Genomic DNA, 26892 nt, shown 5'->3' on the forward strand with positions numbered 1-26892 from the left:
TAAAGGGCCCGTTCATTTCGCTGATTCGAGTTTGTAATTTGAGTTGATTTATGATTTTGTGTGAGAGCTTTTTACTGTAGCAAAAAAGTTAGATGTGACTGTTTCTGAGAGCTTTTTACTGTAATAAAATTCAAATTTTAAACTCGAATCAGCGAAATGAACGGAGCATCTACATGAGCATTTGGCGAAGTTAAGTTAAAATTTATTTTAAAACAATAAAAGCGAACAAAACGTGTATGAAAAGACACATCTAAAAAAATAAATTGTATAGGAGTCTTAAATGAAAAAAAAAAAAAAAAAACAGAGAAAAAGGAAAAAAAAACGGTAAAAAAGAAAAACAAAAAAAATGAAGGAAATAAGGAGAGTGTGATACATGACTAAAAACTTAGATTAGATTTAAATTTATATATGTAACTAGCTGAGCCATGTTATATAATTTTGTAAGTTAGATCCCGTATTAAAACATGTAGCGTTCTTAAAAGCCAAGTTCGATAATTGGAGTAAGAGAAAAAAAATGTATTTTTAAAAAATCAAATTGAAAAAAGAAAAAAAATAAAGTTATATAGGACATAAAAAAAATAAAGTTATATAGGACATCTCTACTGGTAGGGTCATTTTCTAACCATTAAATTTAATTAAAATCATATCAACTAAATGTATGTAGAATATACAGTTTTTAACACATATTTAACAGTTAAAAGTAGAACATACCGATAGCTCATATTTTTATGTTCCTACTAGAGAAACTCACTTTTGATTAAAAAATGCTTAAGTAATGACGTATTTAAAAGGGTTTATTTTAATTAAAAGAAAGAGAAAAATAAAAATATTGAAAGAAAGATATAAATAAGGTGTTTATGAACACAAAGCACTTGACAAAATAACTAAAAAGCTAATATGAAAATAAAAAGCAAAAAAAAAAAAAAAGGAGTAGAAGTTAAATAAAAAAAGAGAAAAAATCAACACGTGGCATCGTTTAGTGCAAGAAGAAAAAACCTTTCTTGTCTTTTTATGCATGTTAGGGATTAGAGATAATAATCATAAAAATAAATATAACGATGTAAAGACAAAAATTATAGATTATCACCAATTGCCATGTGACCACAAATTGAGCACATTCAAATATGAACTTGACTAATTTCTGTGGTTTTCTTTCTCTATTTATTTTATAGTCTTTAGAATGGAAAATATCAATGCGAACCAAACACAAAAACATGACCAATTCTTCTAGTTCTCTGTACTTATATTTATTCTTTTACTTGGATGGTCAATAGTCCAGTAAAAAATGGTGAAGAAAAAATACCAGAAGAGTAACGAGAATTGAATGTAGCAATTGCCATGAAAAATAGAGAGGGAGAAAGTGGAAAGCAAAAGATATTATTCTTAAGAAAAAAAGGTAACTTGGGATATTGACCTTTGAATTCTTGATCATTTTTTTTTTTCCACAACTTGAGTTGAAAATTAGGGTTTAAAATTGAATTTTATGTGAGAAAAACACTATAGTAAAAGAATTGAATTTAAATTTTTGTGAGAGAAAAAATTTGAATTGTAATTTAAGTTGTGAAAAAAACATGCAAATATGCATTGATATATTTTCTCAATCAACACTCAATTTCGATATTAAAATGTCTAAAACAGTAAATACCCTTAGAAAGAGAAAAGAAAAAAAAATAAAAAAATAAAAACTTGAGAAAAAGTTAAATAAATAATTTGTATCGAAACTTTCTTTCAAAAGTTCATAGTTTTTCTTTTCATTTGAAGGGCATCTCAAGTATTTTTAAGTTATTTTGGATATTTTGTGTATCTAAATGTACATATGATGGTATAAAAATGCAGGACTTCAAATCACATCTATATTTTCTAAACAAAATCGACATGTATGTTATAAAATAGTAAATATAAAATGGTAAAATAACCCAAATCAATTTGGTAGGAAGTGGGAGAAAAATAGTCCAAATTTAAAGCGTGTCCTTTGAGGGTGTCCTTGTTTTTGTTTTGTTGTAGCGTGTCCTTTGAGTTTAGATTTTTTTTTTTAAACCACGACACCTTTTTGAGTTTGGAAGAATAAAGAACCAGTCTAAAGTCTAAACAACGAAAAAGCCCTATGTTTTTTTTTTAAAGGGAAAAAACGTTTGTTTAAATATTATTTATCTACCTATTTATTTTTAAGAATTAATCAATCAGTTGTTGATATTTTTTTTGAGAATTTTTTTTCTAAGAATTTGAGAATTCATTTGGTTTGGTCCTTAACACCAGCAAAGCACAAAAGTATCATTGCACAATCCTTTTTTTTTTTTTTTTTTTTCTAGATATATAATTGTACTGGCCAACTTTTGAGTTCAAGGGCCATGCACAATTTTTTTCTCTAATGTGATGTTTAGATACGCATAATCGGAATAAATATGAATCGGAGTTAGCAGGATTAGAGTCAAAATAGCTTATTTACTTAGTGACAGGATTCAAAAATCAAAATAACTTCAAATCTCATTCATATAGTTACTTACACCAAAAATTAGAATGAACTAGTGTAAAAGTATTAATATACCCTTTAAGTCAATTTTATATTTTTAATTTTAAAAATAAATTGTGTACTTATTATATTAAAATTAATCATAATTAAAATATTTAGTATAATAATAGAGTAATAAAATAATAAATATAAATTGTACACTTATTTAAAATATGAAAATAAATTGTCAAAATTTAAATAAAATAAACAAAAATAAAAAATAATGTTATAAAATTAAAATATATTATTAATTTATTAAACAAAATAAAGTACATATTTATTATTAAGTTCACAATAATATAATATTAGCCAAATAAAATAATAAATATAGGTTGTAATCATTATTTTTTAAATTTTATTTTTATATTTATAAGTAAAATAGGGGTATAATAGTAATTTAATGTTAATATAAGGAATGTGAGTCTCAATATTAAGGGGGTATAGGAGTGCTAATTCCATTTTTCAATCTTAAATTTGAGTGAGACCCACCAATCTCACTCCTATTTTAGAATAAAAAAGAACAAATAAATATGAGATTGACTCACATTCTCTTCCCCTATTCTTCAATCTTGGTAAGTAAGCATACTCTTAAAAGTAAATCAAGAGCATATTAGTCTTTAACATTTTAAACACGTTTATTTTAAGGTAAATTCATTGATGGTCAATAAATTCTGATAAAAACATCATTTTCATCCATTTTATTCGAAGCCTTAAAACAAAAAGGTGAATAAATGACTAATGAAGAACTATAAAGAAAGTTTTTACTGCACTTTATTTTTAAATAGAAATTAAAACAGGACTTAGGCAACTAACATATGTTTGAATTAAAAACTTTTACCATAACAAAACTCTACTTTTTTCCATAGAAAGAAAAAGACCTCTACTGATTTTATTTTCAAGCACTCAATCACATTTACACCAAAATCTTTATCATTGTTAGAGGATCATTTCTCTAAATTAAACTTAAACACTACTATGTTTGTATCACAACTCAAGTTAAGAACTTGAGTTGTTATTAAGAGATTATTTACAGTATAAAAAAAATCTATTAATGTCTCTCTCTGCTCGAGAGAGGAGAAAATGAAAACAAAAAATGAAAAACGGCTAAAATCATTTTTCATTTCTTTCTCATTTTACACTAAACAAAAAAATCATTTTTATTTTTATTTTTTATCTTTAATTGTACCAAACACTGTTTTGAAATCGTTTTCATTTTTTTCTCAAAAAATATGAAAAAAATAAGAACAATTCTAAATACGACAAAAGTGTTAGACGAGTCATAGTTTAAGAGAAATTTTTATAATTAATCATTAATTTTTTATATTAATGAATTAATTATTTTAATTTGAATAATAAAGATCTCATTTTTTTACAACTCAAATTGTATTGATATAATATTTTCTCTTATAAAAATTACATTTTTTTTTCTTACATACAATTTAAATTAAAAAATTAAATTGTGAAATAAAAATACCGAGTATTTTGGATGATGACAAAGGCTAAGAGCCATCAGCCACGGTAATAACGAAACAAATTAATTAAATGATTTAATTATTTTAATTTTGAATAATAAAATATTTTGGACGGTGACAAAGGCGAAGAGGCATGGTAAATGGTAATAACGAAACAACAGTCAAGTTCACATTTCCCATTAGGGTTTTTCTTCCTTCCCCACTGTAAGGCGTAAGCAAAGAAAAGGAGGGGGATTTTTCTCGCTCGTTTCCCTCGAAATTTTCTCATTCATTTTCCTTACCAATTCAAATTCAACGGATTCCACATACAAAACCCATGCGAGAACGAGTTCTTAACCCACCAACTTCTCACAGAAATCGACGATTCTGAGAGAGAAGAGGAAGAAGAAGAAGAGAAGAAAAGTTCGGGCATGAAAATGGAAGCTCGAGTTGGGCAAAGAGCTCTTAACTCAGCTCACGGAAGCGTCGTCGATGGCGGCGCGAGAAAATTGTTTGAGCCACAGCCTCAACAACAACAACAACAACAACAGAGCCAGGTGAAGCAGTCGTTGAATCAGCAATCGCACATGGGGACGGTGCACTTTCTCGCCGGAGGAATCGCCGGCGCTTTCAGCAAGACCTGCACGGCTCCTCTCGCTCGCCTCACTATTCTCTTTCAGGTTCGGTTTTTGGATCCTCTTCCTTGTGTTCGACTATCGTAGTTTCCGAGATTGTTTATTCTGTTCTTTTTTTTTTTTTTTTTTTAAATCTGGCGTCTTTTTACGATGTGTTCTATTCAGATATTCTTAATTGGTGGAGATTTGGGGGGTTTGCTGTTCTGGTGTTTTTTTTTTCTCCTCTTGTTTTTGGAAATTCTGGCATCAAAATGCACTCTTCATTGTTCAAAATGGGGAAATTGGGACTCTTTTTTCCCTTCTTTTTTCAACCCTCTTTTGTGTGTGTGTTTGAGCGTTGAGGTTGTCAATTTGGAATACTCAGTGAGAAGAATGGGTTGTCTAAGATATTGTAAAGATGGTAGAAGGCGCGAACTTATTACTTAAGGCCCAAAATGGATTATTGGTAGTATTGTCATGAGTTCTGATGTATATGAGTCTCTTGGAAGTGTTCTCATTTGTGGAAATCTCTAACCTTGACCTTTTTTCATTAACATTTTTAATTTTTAAATATGTTGGTTTGAGCAGAGTACTACTTACTCTTAGTGAGACATTGTATTTTAACTGGTTGTCAATGAGGTTTCGGGTTGTTTTAGGACTGTTGGTTCTGTGATTTCTTCCTCAGAAATGATTAAGAGCCGGAGAGATGAGAATTATTACTAGTCCTGTTTTGAAGATTTGAACACTGTATGTTCAACAATCATTTTGAGAAATGTTGACCATCTATCTTTGCTTTTGTCTTGTGGGATATTAGTAATGATGGCGTTCCTAAAGTTTCTAAGACGTCACCTGTGTACTGGTTTCTTTCATTTCTATTCTTGAACTCGTTGGACAATATGTCTTACTTTGCGGTTTGGAATTTCATTTCGTTTTGTATTGTATGCTTTAGGTGCAAGGAATGCACTCTGATGTTGCAGCATTGAGTAAGGCAAGCATATGGCATGAAGCTTCTCGTATTTTAAATGAAGAAGGTTTTAGAGCATTTTGGAGAGGCAATCTGGTTACAATTGCTCACCGTCTTCCTTATTCTTCTGTGAACTTCTATGCTTATGAACGCTACAAGAATGTAAGGGCAGCTGTCTTTCTAATACAACTGTGCAGTTATTTTTTATTTATTTTTAATATCTTATTCATCTAAGCTAATTTAACCATATTTGTCTTCTGTTTTTTCAGTTGCTGCATTCCATTCTCAGAGAAAATTACAAGGGTAATGCAAGTACAGACCTTTTTGTACACTTTGTTGGCGGTGGAATGGCAGGAATTACGGCTGCCTCGGCAACGTATCCATTGGATCTTGTGAGGACGCGGCTTGCAGCACAGGTAACTAGGGAAAAATACTTTATATCACTCTTGGAGATTCTTGTTAATGATTATTTTAGTTGTTGTTGTGGTCTATACTCTATAACCTTCCCATTCCTTATGTCTTTTCAGTTTGATTTTCACCAGTTTTTAAACTTCGCAGAGAAACGTGATATACTATAGGGGCATCTGGCATGCGTTTGATACCATTTGCAGAGAAGAAGGTTTTTTGGGCTTATATAAAGGACTTGGACCAACATTGCTGGTATATTTCCATCATCCTTCGATTCATTTATTCATATTTATTTTGGTGTTCTGATGTGCTTAAATCTGTCCTTAGACCATCTCCAATGCAAATGCTAATGCCAATTGTATATTTGACACAAAAAAGTATGATAGCATTTGTTATTTTCATTTGTGTTTCAATGCGTAATGCTATTTCAAAAGCTGAAATCTACTTTTCCTATATTCATTAAACTTTGAAAGTTGTAAAAGTTAATTTTTAATTTTAAAAAGCAAAAGTTGTAATGATTGAATGAAAAAGCAACCATATCAATTGATAGGAATCAAGTGCCAAATTTGCCATATGCTATACTTGGTGGGAAATTTACCACAAAGTATAGCATATGGCAAATTTGCCACAATAAATAGCATTGCATTGGAGAGTATTTTTTGCACTCAAGTGTTAAATTTACAATTGGCATGTCAATTATAACATTACATTGGAGATGCTCTTATTGAATAGTTACATTGGTGTTGATTTGCAATTGCATTGCCTTTTTTTTATTATTTTTTTTCTTGATGCAGGGTGTAGGACCAAGTATAGCAATAAGTTTCTCTGTTTATGAGACATTAAGATCTTATTGGCAATCTCATAGGTGAGAACCGCATCTTTTCATAGGTAACTTGATAAGATTTGATTTTGAGGAAAAAGTAAATAAATAAAATGAAAGGAATTGATGAAATGGGACATAATTGTTCAATGGTCTTGTCATACTCTGTTGGTGCATTTGGTTGTAATATTCTCACTGATCCTTTTGATTCAGGCCTAATGATTCAACTGTCATGGTCAGTCTTGCTTGCGGTAGTCTTTCAGGCATCGCATCATCAACAGGTAAGTTCCCCTCACTTTTCATTATGATTTTTGTTCAGAGTTTTGGCTTAAAGTTCTTAATCTGGCTTCTCTTCATTGTTTTGATATCTGTGCAAAGAAAGGAGAGAAATGTTTCTTTGGTTATACCCCATACAGACAAAGATAAGGCCATGATAATTGGCCAATGCTTAAAATAATTTACAATTTTAGGCTTTTTACCGGCGATAGAATTGGTTCATACAAGTAATTGGTAGAAAAGGATGGAAAAATGATAACTGAGGTTTAAAGATTGCAGGGCCACTACTTAAATGTGTGGTTTATAGGAGGACAAATAGAGTTTTGTGGGCCTGAATTCAAGGATTGATGATGTAAACGGCTTAATAATGTGGTCTTTGACATCGAGTGAAAGGAACAAGAACGGAGGGTAGTGAATCAAATAAAACCAAATAAAATAGGATAGGGAGACTCGTATAAATTGTGGGCTTTTCTAATATCTGTGTGGTTCTTAATTTTTCTTCCTATTGTCTTTCAGCAACATTCCCTCTTGATCTTGTGAGACGACGGATGCAACTGGAGGGGGCTTGTGGTCGAGCACGAGTCTATAATAATGGCTTATCCGGGGCATTTAGGCATATATTCAAGACCGAAGGCCTGCGAGGCTTGTATAGAGGCATTCTGCCAGAATACTACAAGGTTGTTCCGGGTGTAGGCATTGTGTTCATGACCTACGAAACGCTGAAGATCTTTTTGTCGAGCTTCCAAACAAGTTATTAGTTGCTTCAGTCTCCCATTTCAAACATTAGCTGTGCTCCTCAAACCGGTTAGCAGGTTCGGGTTTCGAGTATTTTGATACTTAAAACATAAGCTAAAAGTAATTAAGTAGAGAAATTAGGGGATATATAGGAAAAAAGATTTCTGTGGCAGTTAAGATTTCTGTGGTAGTTCATCAGATATTCTATGGTGGTAAATTTTGCAGTTGCTGCCAATAGTCGATTATTTTTTCGTGTATAGGTATTTTGCTTCATGTTCCACATTATGTACCCAATCTCAAAATATTTTGGAGGTAACCTCTTAACATTTATTTGTTGATAATTATCAACATCACATTTTTGTTGCGGCAAGCTTGTTTGTTAGTTGTTAGAGCGTCACCTTTGTGTTGAAACCTTATTTTATTTATATATTTATTTATTTTTGTTTTTTTTTTTAACTAGCTGTGTTGGCTCCCATTTGTTTTCTTCTATTTACTACCTGTTGACCAATTTATTTTTGGAAAGATAATTATGTACGAGAAATATGTGCGGTACAGACTGTCTATATGCTGAGCAAGAATTTTCTGGAACCATGTGGTTGGTGCCTGAAATCCCGAGAACAAATTTTTTGCTAAGAACATATATATATATATATATATATTTGTTAATCTTGCTGAGAACAGATTGTTTAAGAGCGGAGAAAGACAATTTTGTTCTATGTTAAAAAACGATAAAATCGAAAGTATTTCTTGAGGTTTACTCAAATTTCATGTTTGTCCCTGCGGTTTTCACAATTAAAAAGTATTCTTTTTATTTTTAGACTAAAATCATCTTTTAAGTATTTCAAAAGAGGTAGATAACAAATCCTTTCATTGTTCAAAGATCTTGACATAATAAAAATACTCCCGACAATTATTATTTAAATATTATTTTAGCCATTATCCATTAATTATTTAAAATTTTATAAAATAGTTTAAAAACTAAATGAAATGAGTGAAAAAAAAAAAAAAATTAAAGAAGAATCAACGTGTTTGCATGATCGGACTAGCTTTGGTAGTCCAATTGCGATCAGTCTTGTGTCGATAGTGAGAGCGTATAGAGTAAGGATTTGAAGAGAATAAAATTGTAAGGTCATGATCATTTTATCGATTTAAGTTTTTAATTTAAATTTTGTTACAGTAAAAAATTATTAAAAATAGTCGAACTTAATTTTTTTACTACAGTAAAAAGCTCTCATAAAAAATCACATCTTAACTTGAATTAAAAATTTAAATCAGCAAACTAAATGAAAAGTTGTTTAAAATAAGAGAATAGTGAAGAAAAAAGAAAAATAAAGGGATGAAAGGATCTATGAATCCCGCTATTTTTATCCTTCTAAAAGTGGAGAGACTTTAGAGAGAAAACTTGTTATACTTTACATAATAATCAAATACTTTTTTGTTATCATTTAAATAAGATGAAGGAAAAACAATTTTCTCTCTCTTGCAGGTTTTTCTCCCCCCTATTTTTTTTTCCCCCTTACCAACGGAGTGTTAAGGAAAGAAAAAGGCTTTTCTGCAAAGTGTAAAAGGAGATTATGCTAGAAAAAATCGGATATTAGGTTTCAAGAATCTATTATTCATCTAATAAGATATACATAAAGTAGAAAACAAAGCACATTAACTAGTGTTCTTTTATAACTTCTCAAAATATTCCAATATTCCCCAATATTTTCTAATATTTTCCAAAAGACATTTGGTGTAAGATTTGTTTTTAACTTTTGTAAATTTGATGCGATATAACCACATATCATTTCTCTTATTTTTTTTTTCTTTTTTTTTTTTAAATACAATGATATTTTTGAATTTGCATTTTTAAAATTACAATAAAATAAAATAAAATGACGACTGTCCTTGCCTGAAGTCAGATTTGTGCCCGCTTCCTCTCCCAGTACCATAACACGTACAGGAAGCACACAAAAATGATAGAGTTTGTATCATTTTGAGGAAAATAAGTTAAAATGCATATGTGTTAGGTTGAGAGATAATTATTAATGTTGGAAACATGCTTAAGTGGAAGTTTGCGGAGCATTTTGATGGGGTCAAAATTGAAGAATTGGATGATCAAATTGGTCTTAAAATAGTTGTTGAAGCTTATGGTGTACCAAAAAATGAAGTTGAAGAAGAAATTGGAACAATTGGAGCACAACTTTGGAAAGCCAGTAATTGAGAGCATTATTTTTGAAGAATTTGGTGGTGAAGCCATTGATTATCGTCGGTCAATTTGTTACTACACTACACATTAATTTCTCGTTTGTTTCGTTCGTTTGAGTTAAGAACTTGAATTAAAAATGAATTTATGTGAGAAAAAACACTGTAACAGGAAAAGTTGAATTTAAATTTTTATGAAAGAAAATACTGTACCAGTTGTGATACAAATTAACGAAATGAAGGGAGCCTAAGTTTGAGGAATTGAAGACAAAAGGGTAAAGAAGACATCAATACCGAATTGTGTGGGCATTTGTGGCCTTTTCCAATAGTTGTATCGCTTGCTACAGTTTATTTCTGCGTGCTTCCTCCGAACTTGAGAATGAGTTCTTTTATAGACAGGTGAACTGATATAAGAGGTTTTAGTTATAATAGTAGTTTTTTTAAGTATTTATTTATTTGTATTATCGTTGGTCTTAACTTATCAACTTAGTTTTATTTTGTTATTTGTTTCCGCTATTTGTTTATTATGTCATATGTCTTAGTGGTTAATTATTTTGTTTATCATTCTATGCAAGTTATAAATGCCCTACTAGCTATTGTAACAGACACACTTGAATATTTGAGATTTTGATATCATAGTTTTTTTTTTCCTCTCAATTTTGGGGGTTTTTCCCTTTTGAACTTGGCTTGACTTTCCCAATTTATTCATCATCTTCTCATCCACTTTATGCCATATAAAACTCGTAACTTATACCGGCCATAAATTATGTGACAATGCCAGATTGAACTCAGTTTGCGGTTCTTATTTCTTATCACCAATACAGTTTAGATTGTTAATATTGCTTCTTCTCTTTTCTTTAACGTTAATGCATGCAAAGAATCGATCTCTAAATATATGTCGTTTCGACTTAGTTACACGTGGCTTACATCATATCCACGGCTCTGCATGAGAATCCTTAAAAACATTAACGTAGAAAATATAACATTAGTAGAACATGGGAAAAACAAAAAAAAAAACAAAACAAAACAGAGCATGATTCGAGTTGAGATGTGATTTTATGTGAGAATTTTTTACTGTAACAAAAAAATTTAATGTGACTATTTTTGAGAGTTTTTTATTGTAACAAAAATCAAATTCTAAACTCAAATCGGTAAAATAAACAGACATAAATAAATATATTGGTAGCCGAATCTGCACTCCACCGGTCAAAATTTATTGATAAAGCAAAAAGGCTGTTTCCCTAACATGACTGATCATCAATTTGTATAAAAAATAATAAAAGAAAAAAAATCAGATATAACCAAGAAACATAGAATAAGCATCGGCCCTAAGCCATAGCCTTTTGATCTCTATCTTCTCTTTACTTTAACTGCAAAGTATTTGAGTATTTTTTTTTAAAAGTATTTAAGTATAAAAAAGAAAACCCACTTTAACACTTTTAAAGAAAACCCACTTTAACACTTTTAATAATATTGAACATTGCGAGCAAATTAATTGGCTACAGCATACATTGGTTGCGTTGCTTGTGATGCATAAATGACTTCACAAGATTCCCCATCATTTCTGTTGTGTCTTTTAGACCGTTCAAACAAGATTGGTACATCAGTCATTTCATTACTAATTAACATCTGAAAAAGATACATATATATAGATATATACGAGACTCGTTCATTCTATCGATTTAATTTTTTAATTTAAATTTTATTATAATTAAAAATTTTTATAAAAAATTATATTTAATTTTTTTATTATAATTAAAAGTTTTAATATAAAATCACATATCAGTTCAAATTAAAAATTTAAATTAACGAATTGAACGAGGTAGTAGAAAAAGGATAATAATGTTGGTCTAAAAGTTGCTATCGCAGTATTGAATTGCATATATGCAAAATGATCTTCATCGACCGTACAATTTTTTCGGGACCTTCTTCAAAAGAATCTATGAGAATCTATTCCCATTTTGGGAGAGTTTCAGGTTCTTGCACACGATTGAGTAGGAGATTAACCCATGATTTTGTTTCAGTTCAGCTTTTTTCGTCTTCTTTGTTCTGGCAATAATGTTGGATCGCAACGGATTTATAACCAAGATACCAAGACAGAAATTGCTTATAAAAACCGTATAGTTTGACATGGCAATATTTATGGTTGGTTAATCTAAATTTGGTTCGGGTTAAAATTGGCTAAACTAATTATGAGCCAAATTTATAAAAACCATGTAGTTTGACATCGCAATTTTTAACCGGTCAAAAAAATAATAATAATAAAAGAGAATTATTGATGAGAATTTTTTAAGTTAAATACGCACGTAGTTTGAGGTGACAATTTTTAAAGATATATTTAAGAAGTGTATTTAAACCATAATTTGAGTTTTGATTTAAATTTTTTATGAGAGAATTATTAGTGTGAATTTTTTTATTTAAATTCTTTATAAGAGAAAAACACTATAATAAAATTATGGTTCGAGTTTTGAGTATATGTACTAAACAATAACCCGTTGAAAACTTGAGTGGTTAAAAGCAAAATGCACAAAATTATTTCATACAAGTGGCGCGATGGGCCATTGTTTTTAGCTGCTTTACACAATTATTTGCCCCGTTTTTCGATCTCTAGCTAGTTGTTCCAACCATGATTCACGTACCAATTTTGAGGCGACTGGTTATTACCGTACAAAATTGGACTGGTTAAAACTAGTCACTGATGATATTTAGCATTTTTCTTGTTTGTAATTCTGTTTCTTCTGGTCCATTGCATGGTCCATCCACTACTAAAAGCAAATTATCATTAGAGATGCCATAAAAGCCGCTCCATCGTTGTTGCTCCAGAGAAGGAATTCTAGTGATCGCAACCTTAGACAGAGATTGGTTCCAAAAGTGAAATGTGGGGCAGTAGTAATCTGAAGAAGCATAAAATATTTACTATTGGTTCCACTTGCTTTCTAAGCCATATAAGAGGCGTTTGGTATGCAGTAATTTTAAAGATGAGAATGAGAATCTGTAATATTACTATATTTGGTACAAGAATTATAATTTTTAGATTCTCAGGAAAATGATTACCATGGGATTCACTTTCTCTCATTTTAAGGTAATTTGAATACCACCCAATATGGTGTTATTCAAATTCTTAAGATTCTCAAAATCATGAAAATATTATTATTATTATTATTATTATTATTATTGTTATTATTATATTTATTATTAATCATATTATTATTATTATTATTTTTATTAATAATATTATTATTATTTTATTAATATTATTATTATGGATCTTCTTCCATGTAAACAACCAAACACAGTAATGTAATATTCTTTGGAATTTGAAAAAGATTCATGTATGTAACCAAACACAGTAATGTATTATTTCTAGGAATCATATTACCCTCTATCACTTTCATGGGAATATGATTTTTACTGATTCCCGCATATCAAACGCCCCATATATATAGATATAGTTCTAAATATAACTGTTTCATTTATCAAACATTTGTTTTTTTAACTCGAAAGTGGTGATGAAGATGTAGAATTTAGACTGAATTTTGTGGTAATTACTACACTTTTTTTTCCAAGATTTGGAAGTTTTTTTTTATTTTTTTATTTTTTATGTGGATATACTTCACTTGTTCCTGTGATCGAACAAGCTGCTGTGAGCTGGAGCATGGTGTGCCTTTCAATAGCCAGAGAATAGAATAAGTTGGTTCCTCTTTCCTTTTCAGTTCATCAGCTATGAAACAGATAGCTAGAGAATCCTTCATCAGCAGATGCATTCTTAAAGCTCAAGATTCATAGACCGAAAAGGTTTAGCTTGAAGCACACTAAACAACGATCGAACTTTGCTCTTAACATTCACGGTGATTACTCCTCCGTGTTTTTTGGATTTTCTTCAGCGTTTTCGACTGGATTGCTATGGTTTCGCGAGAATCATTTTTAAGTAGCAAAGAGAAGATCTCTATCAATCCTCAATCCTCGTAGAAAGCGGTCAAGGAAGAAACAATCACTTTCTTTTGGAAAGCCAGGTTCTACCATATCATTGGCTTTCCTTAGGAAATAACAGAATCATTGTATGATTCTGGCAAAGGGGACATGATCATTGATTGATATTTGATGCCATATGTACCCCATTAACTTTAGAAACTATTATAAATATGCATAGGGGCCTCAACCAACCTTACTACAAAGCTTGTACTAATAAAACAGTTCTCTTTTCTCTCCCATCTTCTTTTTCATGGAGTTTAGTTTATATTGTGTCAGGATGTGGTAATCTGCATTCTGAGGTTTAGATCGCTATATGTTGGTTGAATCTAGCACTCGGGATGCAGATTACCTCTTCCTTTCTGGCAATGCAATAGTTGTTGATTAACCTGATATCAAGAAGCTAAACCACTTGCTCCCATCGGAGTTGATTATTGTGTTAGGATCGGGTAATCTGCATCCTGAGGTTTAGATGACGATGTTTTTGTTGTATTCTAGACCTTGGGTTGCAGATTACCTCACCCTTACTGACAATGCAAGAGTTGGTCATGATCAACTTAACAGGCAAGTTAAACTACTAGATGTGCCCACAATATATCGTTTTGGCTTTTGTTAATCTTCTTTCTTGTTTTGTCTTTGTGGCTCATGCAGGTGATGATCCTTGCATCATAAGCCCTGAACTAAAACAGCTCCAAAAACTCAATTAATCAAGAAATGCAGAAAGTTCAAACCAATTTTGATGGCTCACTGCAGATGAAAGATTGCCGCATATTGAGATTTATGCTTCCGAGACATGTCCTCAAGCTGTTTTCAAATTCAGGATATTAAAACCTTGATATTTTGTGATGAAGATCAGACCAATATCTCTAAAGCCTCTTGGCCTGGTATATCAGCAGAATTTGAAATTTGTATATTTGAAGAGCTACAATGGACCACTCGCTATGCTTAAAAAGTTTGAAAGAAACAATTCTATAAATGTTGGAGCGTTTCATGTGGTTCTGTCTTCTCCTTGATGGAGATACTCTATAATTTCTAAACATAGTATAGTCATAGATGCTTAAATGTATGTATATATATTATTAAGTTGAAGAAACAGGATTGATGTAGTCACTAAATCCAAATAACAGGTTGCTGATTTGTCAAGAAAGTGCTTATTTCCAACCAGAGTTGTATATTTAGCATTTCTAGAATCTAATTTCTCTTGCAATGAAAAGTAATACATGTGATGTGAGATCTTATGAAACATTTATATTTGCTCTCTTCAGTACTCCAATAGCCTCATCCTTGCTTTCATTAATGTCTTTGCCATCCTTGAAGATAAGAAACTCCATCATCTCCACATGGAAGAAAATGAAACTTCCACACAAATGCGTAATGCAAGATCCGAAGTCGTTGCCGACCACACAGTGCCATGCGGGCCCATAAGCTTCATCAAACTTCTGCGAAGCAAATTGAAATGTCATAAGCTGAGTTCATGCAGAGCTTAATCTCAGACATTTTAATCCAAGAAGCTAAGAACACCAACTCTAATCCCAACTTTTGTACCAACAGCCAAGTTACTATTTTTACATTGGTAGGTGAAACCTCTTATTATTAATTGATGTGGCGAAAACATATACCAATGAAATAACGATAATTGATTGACTTGGTACAAAAGTTGAGATTAGAGTTAGTGTTCCTATAAGTATTCTTAATCGAAATGAAAATGAAATTACATTTTAGCATTAACGAACACGACTTGAAGCTGAGGATTGCGTGATAGAATAACATGTCAGTTCTCTGTCACAAGTTAATGCTAAATTTCTTATACAATCAAACAGTGTCATGACAAAATTCTTGGAACTTTGTTCATTCATAAAGTCCTAGGGATAATCTAGTACTGAAAGAAAAATTCTATTATCCTATATTTTTGATTTCTGGAACGAGTGTGAAAAACGGAAGCTATGAGTTATCACAGTATCACATTGAACAGTCTGTTAGCAAAGTATTTCTGGGGCCCTTTAATGCATTAAGAACTTTGCTGGGTAATTTTTATACTCAAACACTAAATTCTGTAATGTCTTATCCCACAATAGATTAGTGCAATGCTTATTGAAAGTGACAGTTACGAATTAGCGCCTTTTGCAGCAGCTTCAGATCAGCCTCTATCACTATTCACTTAGGCAAATAAGGCAACTACATTCCAATTCCAAAAGAATATTTGACAGAGTATATATGTAGACAAAAGTTGAAGAAGAATATATACTCAACTTATAATTAATACTTTTATCTGTCCTTTTAGTGACACAAGATTCAGTCTATAGCTCAACCTAATTACCTCTCCCCCTAAAACCATTAAACAAGTAGAGATAAAAACGACAAAAAAGAATCTCAAGCAATTTTAATTCTTGAACCCCAAGATTTAACTTTGTTCCAATGAAACAATTTGATGAAACGTTTAAACAAGCTATATTTGGCCAAAAGTGGTTGCTAAGATTTGCTTGATCTAATTTAGAAATGGTTTTCCCTTTTCGGGAATAACTTCAAACAGTTCCTTGTTTCAAAGTTAGAATTTGTATCTTTCTTTCCATGCAGTGCTTTTGAAAAAAAAAAAAAAAAAAAAAAAAAAACCCATTATTCTTTACTTATGGCCTTTTAGGATAAGCTGCTAACAAAAAATACACTATTAAAAAAGATACTTCCATTTCCATTCTTTTAAACTGTAAGCATATATGAAAATAAAAATTCATTGATACTAGTAAAGGGTATCTAAGGAAACAAAGTGAACCTGCTTGATGTAATGAGCAATGGACTGACAATCAGAAACTTCATGCAGATCAAGGGCCTTGTAAGCCAACTCCATGACATGGCTCTGCATTATCTGCGACATATCGGTCTCGCGCACCACTGCTTTTCCCTCCAACATCTTAAAAATCAGAAGATCAAGCAGATGGCTTTACTTCTTACTAAGTTGAGACACTTCAGAACCTTCTGATCTTATGTAAAAACAAAACATATATAGTTCAAAGCTATAAACAAGTTGTTTCTCAAGATAACTATATTTAGGTGGTGGAGGTTTAATTCTGAATTATGATATTTTCACGGTTCCCCCTATAAGCCCATGCGTTTTTGGATTTCCTTTGAACAAATCTAAAAACTTTTGTATGCATTAGACACTGTTAATATCAGAACAGTTGTAGAAGGAAGAAAAAAAAATCTCTGTGAGGGTAATGGTTCTCTACAGTCAAGACTAATTAAAACCTCTTGGATGTTAGTGCATTAGAACAACTTTAATTTATAATGCCCTTTTCTGGTTTCATTATTGGTAAGCTCATATTTGTAGATGAGTTGCCACTAATAGGTGATAGTTACCTCTTTTTTTCTTATTATTCTCTGGTGGTTTTTAAGTGGTCCACATACTTGGATGTAGTACTCACCATTCAGGTAGCGAAACACGATTTGAAATTCACATAAAATTAATAGGTTTGAATTTATCATAAATATATTTAAGTCTAAATCATGTCAAACTCATAAAACAAAATGAAATAGCGTATCGTTTTTAAGTTGACCTGTCAACTCATAATTGACTCACCATAATTCTTTTATTAAACGTGTCATATTTAGATAACATAAATACACAACACAATTACAACCCGTTTATTACCTATATTTACAAATATATATCATTTTAAAGAAAAACAAGTTGAGAAATAGGTTGACACGATCTTATTATAACTCATTTTATAAACGGGAGAAACAGATTGACACGACACTATTATAATCTGTTTAATAAACAAGTTAGTCGTGTCGTGTCTTGTCAACCTGTTAATATACAAGTCGTGTTTGAATTTTATATTTCGACATGCATAATAAATTAATCGTATTCGTATTAAACTTTACTGTATTAACTCAGAAGATTAAGGCCCCGTTCACTTTACCGATTCGAGTTTAGAATTCAAGTTTTGCAACAGTAAAAAGCTCTCAGAAACAGTCACATCTAACTTTTTTGCTACAATAAAAAGCTCTCACATAAAATCACATCTCAACTTAAATTAAAAATTCGAATCAACGAACTAAACGGGTCCTAATACGACACGAATACAATACCGCAATTGCCACCCTTACTTCGATGGACATGATCAAATATTAAAACAAAACAAAAGAAACCTTACGAAACTCCCAAAAAAAAAAAAAGAGAACAGAAAAAAATGTAAGGCTTACGAAGATAGGAATCTTCTGTCTTGTAGGTGATAACGTTCAAAAACTCAGACCATTCATATTAATCAGAACAGATCCTGCACAGTTCATAAACAGTTGATAATTGATTACGATTAATATGTTAATAGTACTAAAGCAGTACAGATATTTTAATTATTAGATTGAGCATATATGAATACTGACAGATTTGGACTGTGGGGGCCACAAGAAATAAAACTAGTGGAATCTTTGTTGGAATAACAGGGCCTTTGAAAGTTCAATTTCACAATAGCACTATCCGTACATAGGAGATTAGATTCTAAACTTAAAACAAAAGCAAAAATAAAAATAAAAAAGATATCAGATTTAGTGATAGTGGGCATTTTCTTTGGTGAAACGATTAATTTTAAAAATTTTTCTCCATAAAATCTATAATCCTTATAACACTTTATCTTTTAAATTTTAAAAAGTAACATATGTTTTCTCTTAACTTTATTTTATTAATAAATTTTTCATTTCTGTTATAATAAGTGATAAAATTATCACGTGTCACTTATTTAATAAAAATTAAAAATATAATTACGTTTATACCTATCTAATCAGATAATTGCATGGTTTTCACCATCAATTTTAGAGCTGATGATTCACCATTTTCGTCTCTTTCTCTCTCTAACTGAACTATCTCTCTCTCCCTTTCTCTCATCGTTTTCCGGTGGATTTCCATAACAAAAGAAAAGCTTTACCTTTTACTAAAGCTCAAAAGTTTAAATGCTTCATGGGTTTTAGCTGAGATCCCCTTTCATTTCGTCATTTTCCAGGTATTTCTCTTTCTCCCTCTCTATATATATGTGTATGTATATATGTATAGCTGAGGATCAATTTTGGAGCTGGATAATTCCAACACGGACATAGAGATCATCATCAAAAGTAGAACCCATTTCACAGATTTGCGAGACAACATGTTTCGCAGTGAGAGAGAGAGAGAGGGTGTTCAAGGTTCATTGCCAAATGTATATAAACCATTGAGTCCTTGTTACTTTGAAGCCATGATCTTGAGTTTACCAACTTGAGAGCAGCCCATCCATCATCATAGGCGAGGAGGTGGGGAAAAAAAGAAGCAAAATCTAAACGAAGATGGTGAATTTTTAATAAAAATAGAGAATTATCTGAATAGGATGGTTAAACGTAATTGCACTTTTAATTCTCATTAAATAAATAATACGTGATAATTTCATCACTTATTGTAACAGAAAAGAAAAATTTATTAACGAAACAAAATTAAAAAGAAATGAATGTTACCTTTTAAAATTTAAAAAATAAAATGTTATAAAAATAATAATTTAGAGAGAATTTTTAAAATTAATCCTCAATGAAAAAAAGGGTTACGTCAAATCTAAAACCACCGTAGAACTTCATGTTAAGACAAAAAAACTTTTTATGTATTTTATGTTAAAATTTGGGAATCCTTCGGAGCAAGCTATTTTACTTTATAGAGTAAGTATTTTTAATCATTAGATTAGTTTTTTTATAGTTAAATTTGTTGAAATTTGGGAATCCTCAGTAGTTTTTTTACAGTTAACAATAAAAATATTTAGGTCTCGTTCACTTTACGGATTCGAGTTTTTAATTCGAATTGAGATGTGATATTTTCTGAGAGCTTTTTACTGTAGCAAAAAAAGTTACATGTGACATTTTTTAAGAGGTTTTTACTGTAAAAACCTAGAACTGAAAACTCAAATCGGTGAAATAAATGAGACTTTACTTTACTTGTGAAATGGTCTCGTTCATTTCGCTGATTCGAGTTTATAATTTGAGTTTTACTACAGTGAAAAGCTCTCATAAACAGTCACATCTAATTTTTTTACTACAGTAAAAAATTTTCACATAAAATTACATTTTAACTCAAATTAAAAATTTAAATTAGTGAATTGAACGAGATTGCTTGTTTTACCGTAAGACTACGGTTGAGACTAGTCAATACTTGGAAAAACTGAGAATAAGATGCGAAATCATGAAAGACAGTAAAAACAAACCTTCCCGTACTTGTATTGGTCAAAGTATTCAGCGTCATTACATCAAAGAAAAAGGTCATAATGTCTCGTATTCCCAACGAATTTCAAAAGTTTACTGTTCTTTTTTCCATTTCCATTTCTTTTTCTTTTTTCCTTTTTGACTGTTACTGTTCTGTTGAAGTTGGTCCAAGATCTCATCAACCTACTGAACTAATAATACCAACTATTATCTCCTAAAAAAAAAAAAAAAACTATTATCTCCTATTGCAACCACAACCCAGCCAAAAAGGGCAAATTAAAAGGAAACAAAAATCTCTTTCCAAAAAATCTTCTAAAAAGTAGTCATGTACTTGTGTTGAAATGTTGGATATTAATTATACTCAGAGCAAAGACAACAATTCAAGCAACCAATTAAAAAGTTCAGAGTTCCAACAAAATAATAATAATAATAATAATAAAAAGTTCCGAAAACAAACAAACAAACTCTTCATGTACTTGTGTTTTGCCAAAGTACTCAACATTAAAAGTGATCATAATAATGTCTCAAGATTCAAAGAAAGAAAGAAAAAAACAAAAAAGGTACTAGATTATCAACTATCTTTCTAACATTTTACATGATGCCCAATTTAAATAGAAAGTGTTTCTCAAGTGGTCCTAAAAAAGTTATCAACCTACATAGTATTACCAACTATGTACATTATCTTCTAAACTAAAGAAAACGTTTCCTCAAGAAAGAATCTCCAACACCACCCCATAAATACAAAGAAAACGACTAGTTTTCACTGAGAAAAATCTCCCAACTACAAAATTCTTGATGTTGTTTACAAAATCCCATCTTCCACTTCCCTTTAACGACAAACCCCATTCCCGGATCTGAGCAAGAAGACACTGAGTTCTTGACTCGGACATTCGTCCGGGTTAATCAGGTAAAACGACTCGGAATCAGCACTCCCCACCATGTGCTCGTAATTAGCTCTCATGTACATCACTTCTTCCGAAGCCGATCCCAATTCGAGCCCGGACCTAATCGGCATGACACCGGCTCCAACCGTCGTGGAGCTCATCGTCTTCAGCATCAATTTGACCCAATCGCTCGCCCTCCTCCTCGCCGCGAAACCTAATTGCCGGCCGTTGCAGAACATCGTCCAGACCGGCACCGATCGGAGCGGGCACGCCCCGAGATCCGACCGATCGCACTCGAGGGCGATCCGCACGATGCCGAATCGCATCTCGTTGACGAGCTGGTGAGTGACGATCGGGAACTCGAGCAGAATGAGGGGTTTTGACGAGAGGCGGTCATGCTGGATGCAGAACCAGACGTGGCCGCGGCGGGCGCCGAAGATTGTCCCAATCACCATTGACTTCGACGGCCGGGGTTGCGCCGGGGCGGCGGAGGAAGGCGGGAAGAAGAAGAAGATGGAGTCCGCAGTCGGGGATGAGGAAGGAGATGGAGAGGAATCTTGGTCGTTGTCGTTTGGGTCTTGGGGGTTGTCGTCGCGCAGCGAGGTGCTCAGGCGTTTCTTGGTGGTGGTGACGGCGGTTGCGCCGCCATCGGAGACGGTGGCGGGGCAAAAGCATGGCAAGAGGAGTCGACGGATGGCGCTTGTCATGGCTGATAGATTTTAAGAGGAGAGAGAGAGAGAGAGAGAGAGAGAGAGAGAGAGAGAGAGAGAGAGACGTTTAGGGATTAATTAAGAAGAATATAGAGAGGTGTAGCGGAAGATGGAGATAGAATATATCAGATTTTCACATACAGAGACGGCGCGGGAAATAAAGCCGTTTTGACTTATTTTCATTCTCGTCCCCGAACTTTTAGTTTATTGGTAATGTGATGTTTGACCAAATATTTTTCACAATTAGCCCCATCAACTGGAAAATATCCAATTGATAATGGAATTAATTTTCATCATGAAAATTGAGATGTCATCTGCTAATTAATGGCATGAGTTTTTATTTTTATTTATTTTAACCCAAATTTATTCACGGTTGGGTTTTAATTATTTTTTAATCCAAATTTTAGTCATCAATAAACGTGGAAAAAGAATAATTAAAAAAATGAGTGAAAAAAAAACAAGCACATAGTAAGAAGTTAATTTAGGGGTGAATGGAGAAAAACGTGAGGCGATTGGCTTCGGTAGAGATTAGGGACATAGGGTTTGCATAAAAATATAAAGAAAATTAGGAGAGAGATATAATAAGAGAAAGGGAGGGAGGGGTGTAGGAGGAGGGGCAATGGGACGCAAATCAAAAGAAGAGAGAGAGAGAAAAAAAAAGGAGAAAAGAAAAAAAAAACATGTAAAATTACATAGAGATTATGGATGCGTTTAGAATTGATTTTAAAATAATTTTATTTTCAATAAAAAGTAAAAATGAGATTGTTTTGAGAATTATTGTGAGACCGATTCTGAAATTGCATTTAGTTGATTTTTTAAGAAATTATTTTGAGTATAATAAAAAAGTGAAATCTTGTTTATTAATTAATATATTATAATATTATTGATAAGTACTAAAAAATGAAAATAGAAAAGTGAATACAACTTTTAACTGTTTTCTATATCTTTCATAAAAACCATTCTTACTTTTTTCGTTTTTATTTTTATTTTTAAAACATTTATTAAACAAACGTCGTTTCGTTTTCATCTTTTGCTTCTCGAAATACGTGAAAACTATTTCAAAAAACGGTTCTAAACATGCACTATATTTTTAATAGGCAAGTCATTGCTAAAAGTTTTTTTTTTTTTTTTTTTTTTTTTAGTGATTGAAATAACATAATTGGTACAATAATTAGTAAATTATAGCATATTCTTTTAAAATAGTAGATAATAACATAATTTGATAGTTTAAGTTTTAAACATTATTAAAAACGTAAAAATACCCCTAAATTTTTTTTTCCACCTCACTCTTTCTCCCTAAACATCTATTTTTTAAAAATAGTAAATTGTAACATAGTTTTTTTAAAATAAGTAGATTATAATTCAGTCTACCATGACTGGCACCGGTGACCGACGACTGTTTTTGGGTAATCGGTGGCTTGCTCTGGCGACTGTTTACCGGTGGCTGTTTAACAGTCTTGCCCCCTCTCTAATTTTAAACTTAAAAATTGTCTTAGAGCCCATTTAGTTCGCTGATTCGAGTTGAGATGTGACTTTATGTGAGAGTTTTTTATTATAACAAAAAAGTTAAATGTGATTATTTTTAAGAGCTTTTTACTATAATAAAATTTATATTTTAAACTCAAATCGGTAAAATAAATGGACCTTACTTTGTCTCTTATAACTAAAAATTATAGCTTAAAACTAGCAACCCTATATCTCTTGGCGCTTATCATAATTACAAATTTGACACTTCTGTTAATAAGACGCCAATTTTAACGCTTTATTCACGCACGAGATCACATGATCAATATATAGGATAGGGATGACAATGCATTTGCAAGTAAAGAAAGACGCTACCTAGGATTAGAGCGACGGAGAATTCATGTTTTTTTCTTAATGTTTTAAAATTTAAAAGTATATTTTGTTGAAATTTATTATATTATTCTTACCAAGCCTTTATATAAATTATAACCCATAAGTAATTAAACATATTAAATAATAAATATTGACGTCTCCATGACGTATCAAATTTGTAACCTCTTTTAACTTCTAGAATATAAATAGACGACCGTTATTTTTCGGAACAATTCAAAATTAACCAAAAAGAGCCAGAGAATCGCATAAAAACTTCCGCGTAAAAGAACTATATACATTTAAAAAGTGAAAAATGGTAAGTTAAAAGAAGAAAAAAGAAAAATGGTGACACAACGAGACATTTATAAAAATAACTCAATAAAAAAATTTTATTAATAAAATAACTTTTTAAAAATTTTTATTTGTAAAATGATTTTTTTTTTTTGACGCTATTACTGCATTCATTTGTAGCCATACAAATACAATCAAATCGCCTCTCGTCTCCATTAACAGCCTATGAGCACAGGCAATTTCTTATCCAGTAAAACTCTTTTTCTCTTTTTTTTCAATGAGGTTTACATTTTTTATTTTTTTATTTTTGGGAGATACGAGATTTACGTACAATTTTATTTAAAGGAGGTAAACAGAAATTAAAATGAAAATTGAAATCTTGATATTTGATTTTGCAGGAGTGGAGGCGCCATTGATTTCGGCGGTGAATTTTCACTTCCGACGGTGAACTTTCACTTTCTCTAAAAATAAATAAAATTAAAATTAAAAAATTATTTTCCTAATTTTACTTTTTCATTTTATTATTTTAACCAAATTCTTGACAGAACTACTGAACCGAATTTCTAATTACCATAACCGTATACAGTAAAGAAAAGTCAAAATGGCGAGACAACGAATTGTTTTGTACTTAATTTCCCGGGCTAGACAATTTCTTTCATGGCCAACCCTTCCTCAGAGTCTTTCGACTCTGCTAATTCGGAGTCGTCAGCCACTCGACTACCACCCAAGTAATGCTTGGCCGAGACATGAAAATACACCAAATTCAAAACCCCAACACCACCAATCACGTAGTAATAGTAATCAAGCCTGTTCTTGTTAAAGTTGTCTCCACTCAGCCACGGCGATCTCCCATTCGTCGCCGTCACCTTGTCGATTACCTCGACAATTATGGAGTTCAGATAGCTCGACACCGACAAGCTCAAGAAGAAGATCCCTCCGGCGACGGTCCTCATTCTCTCCGGCCACCGCGTCGTCAAGTGCTCCATCAATGTCACCGCTGCAAAGGCCTCGACCAAGCCCGCCAACGCGAACGGCAACATAAGATAAAAAACCGACATCGGAGCTTCGAAGGAACCGTGTTTCAGAGCCGATTCTCTCCGCTTTTTCTCGACGATCCCGGCGACAACCATGCAGATGATTGAGAGTATGATTCCGATGTTGAGTCTTTGTGTAACTGTTAATCTAACGTTGTTTTTTTTCCTCCGTTTCTCCAGAACTGGGATGTAGATTTTCTCGTAGAAGAAGACCCAGATCGAGAGGGTTAGCATTATGGTGAGATTGACCCAGGCCGGTGGGATTTGGAAACCCTTTTTCCCGATTGTTCTGTTCATCTGAATGGCTTGGAGGATCCCGAAAGTTCCGGGTTGGCTCATGGGTATGAAACAGCCAACCACGGTTATCAAAACCGGGACTATAGTTAACATGGACTTTAACTGTTCGACGTTTTGTACAGTGCATAATCTCCAGCTGTTTTTGGATTTTCCGTTGCTGTCCACTTCACTGGGGTCTACAATCATGGCCCCCTTGTCGAAAAACCTCAGCCTGCTTGTTCTAGCGAGCTTTATCTCGTCCGAGACGATCGGGTCGTAGAACGGTGGTTTTCCGACGTTAATGGTACTTCGTTTCCGAAATGCCGCGACAATTACTTTCACCATGTCTAGGAAGATGCTTCCTTGAGGTTTGACGAGGATGTAAGTGTGGCGTCCGAACAAGAAAACTGCTATTGAGAAGATGAAGCAGAAAGTTGGGATTAGGAAGCCGAAGAACCAGCTGACGTTTGTCTGAACGTAGGTGACGCCGGTGAGGACGAAGATGATCGCGACGGTGAAGAGGAAGAAGTACCAGTTGCAGAAGCTGGCCAGCTGCTGTTTCCCTTTCTCCGTGGCGGTGTCGAATTGGTCGGCGCCGAAGGAGATGTTGCAGGGACGAATGCCGCCGGCACCGATTGCGATGAATCCGAGCGAGATGTAGAGAATGGCCATCTGCCACGGATGAGCCGGGTTGTGGCAGTTGGATTGGCCGTCGCAGTGGGAGGGCCTTAAGGACGGTAGACCTGCAGTGAGAGTCATTGTTGCCATGCCCTGTTAGAGGAATAAAAGAAGTTCATAATTAGCTTCTGTAATCAAGAAAAAGATGAAAACAAAAAAAATTGTTAGGCTTTTTGGCATGCAGTACTGCAGGTTTGGAACTTTGGCAATAGAAATAGTTAAAGACAATTAACGAAAAATGACGCACTAATATTAGAAACAATAGATAATAACTATTTTTTTTAATGATTTTGACACGATTAAAACGTGAAAATCAATGTCATCAGGAACTAGATTGCCCCCATTTTTTAGTTAAAATAAGGGAATAACACCAATCCAACAAACACTGAGACATATATATAGATCACTAGTATGTTTGATTCATACATTCGATCATAAGGTTCGAACAAAAATTTAAATTTTTAAGAGAAAATAATATAGTTATATGAAGATTTGAATTGTGATTCAAATTGCGAGCTAAACCATACTTTAATTAGAGTTACTCTGATTTCTGAGAGAAAATAATATAGTTATATGAAGATTTGAATTGTGATTTAAATTGCGAGTCAAATCATGCTTTAATTAGAGTTACTCTGCATTTTTTATTTGAAAATAAGGAATGAAATTGTTGTTATTTTAATGGAGAGCCAATGTTGGCTAACTAATAGAAGGTTGTAGAGGAAAATATACAAAGAAGCAAAAAGCTATTGTGTTCGTGAAATATCTATGTAGCATGTTTACATAGGAAATTGTTATTATGTGCGTCAAAGACACAGAAAAAAAAAAGAAGGAATTATAGGTCTAATTATTAGTAGAGAGATGGGTGTTATTTTGTTGTTAATGCTTGTAAACATCCATAAACAAATCATATATACAACAACGATAGTAAACATTGACTTACCAGAAGGGAAGAAATGGTGCCACAAAGTACGGTATTAAACTTTCCCAGATAAGCGTCGGCAATGAATGCACCGACCAAAGGTAAAAAATTGCTGAAACCACTC

At 32.3% G+C, this 26892-nt stretch overlaps 4 protein-coding genes across 4 annotated transcripts; 1 reads left to right on the forward strand and 3 right to left on the reverse strand.

Moving 5' to 3' along the window:
* The first annotated feature begins 4172 nt into the window (after positions 1 to 4172).
* LOC21399979 (mitochondrial substrate carrier family protein B) lies at positions 4173 to 8198 on the forward strand. The gene is made up of 7 exons (XM_024172382.1): positions 4173 to 4640; positions 5524 to 5700; positions 5808 to 5954; positions 6097 to 6198; positions 6741 to 6811; positions 6980 to 7047; positions 7559 to 8198. Exons 1-7 carry the CDS (start codon positions 4392 to 4394, stop codon positions 7798 to 7800), a joined length of 1056 nt encoding a protein of 351 aa, XP_024028150.1. The 5' UTR covers positions 4173 to 4391; the 3' UTR covers positions 7801 to 8198.
* A 6868-nt stretch (positions 8199 to 15066) lies between these two features.
* LOC21399981 (dynein light chain 1, cytoplasmic) lies at positions 15067 to 17018 on the reverse strand. The gene is made up of 2 exons (XM_010090263.2): positions 16701 to 17018; positions 15067 to 15372 (listed from the first exon to the last, which is right to left on the reverse strand). Exons 1-2 carry the CDS (start codon positions 16836 to 16838, stop codon positions 15169 to 15171), a joined length of 342 nt encoding a protein of 113 aa, XP_010088565.1. The 5' UTR covers positions 16839 to 17018; the 3' UTR covers positions 15067 to 15168.
* A 3951-nt stretch (positions 17019 to 20969) lies between these two features.
* LOC21399982 (protein MIZU-KUSSEI 1) lies at positions 20970 to 21731 on the reverse strand. Its single transcript, XM_010090264.1, has one exon. It carries the CDS (start codon positions 21729 to 21731, stop codon positions 20970 to 20972), a length of 762 nt encoding a protein of 253 aa, XP_010088566.1.
* Positions 21732 to 24502: 2771 nt separating this feature from the next.
* On the reverse strand, positions 24503 to 25939 carry LOC21399983 (protein NRT1/ PTR FAMILY 2.8). Its single transcript, XM_024172405.1, has one exon. It carries the CDS (start codon positions 25937 to 25939, stop codon positions 24503 to 24505), a length of 1437 nt encoding a protein of 478 aa, XP_024028173.1.
* Positions 25940 to 26892: the final 953 nt, after the last annotated feature.

This window comes from Morus notabilis, unplaced genomic scaffold, assembly GCF_000414095.1.
Source record: "Morus notabilis unplaced genomic scaffold, ASM41409v2 Scaffold177, whole genome shotgun sequence".
Taxonomy (NCBI): domain Eukaryota; kingdom Viridiplantae; phylum Streptophyta; class Magnoliopsida; order Rosales; family Moraceae; genus Morus; species Morus notabilis.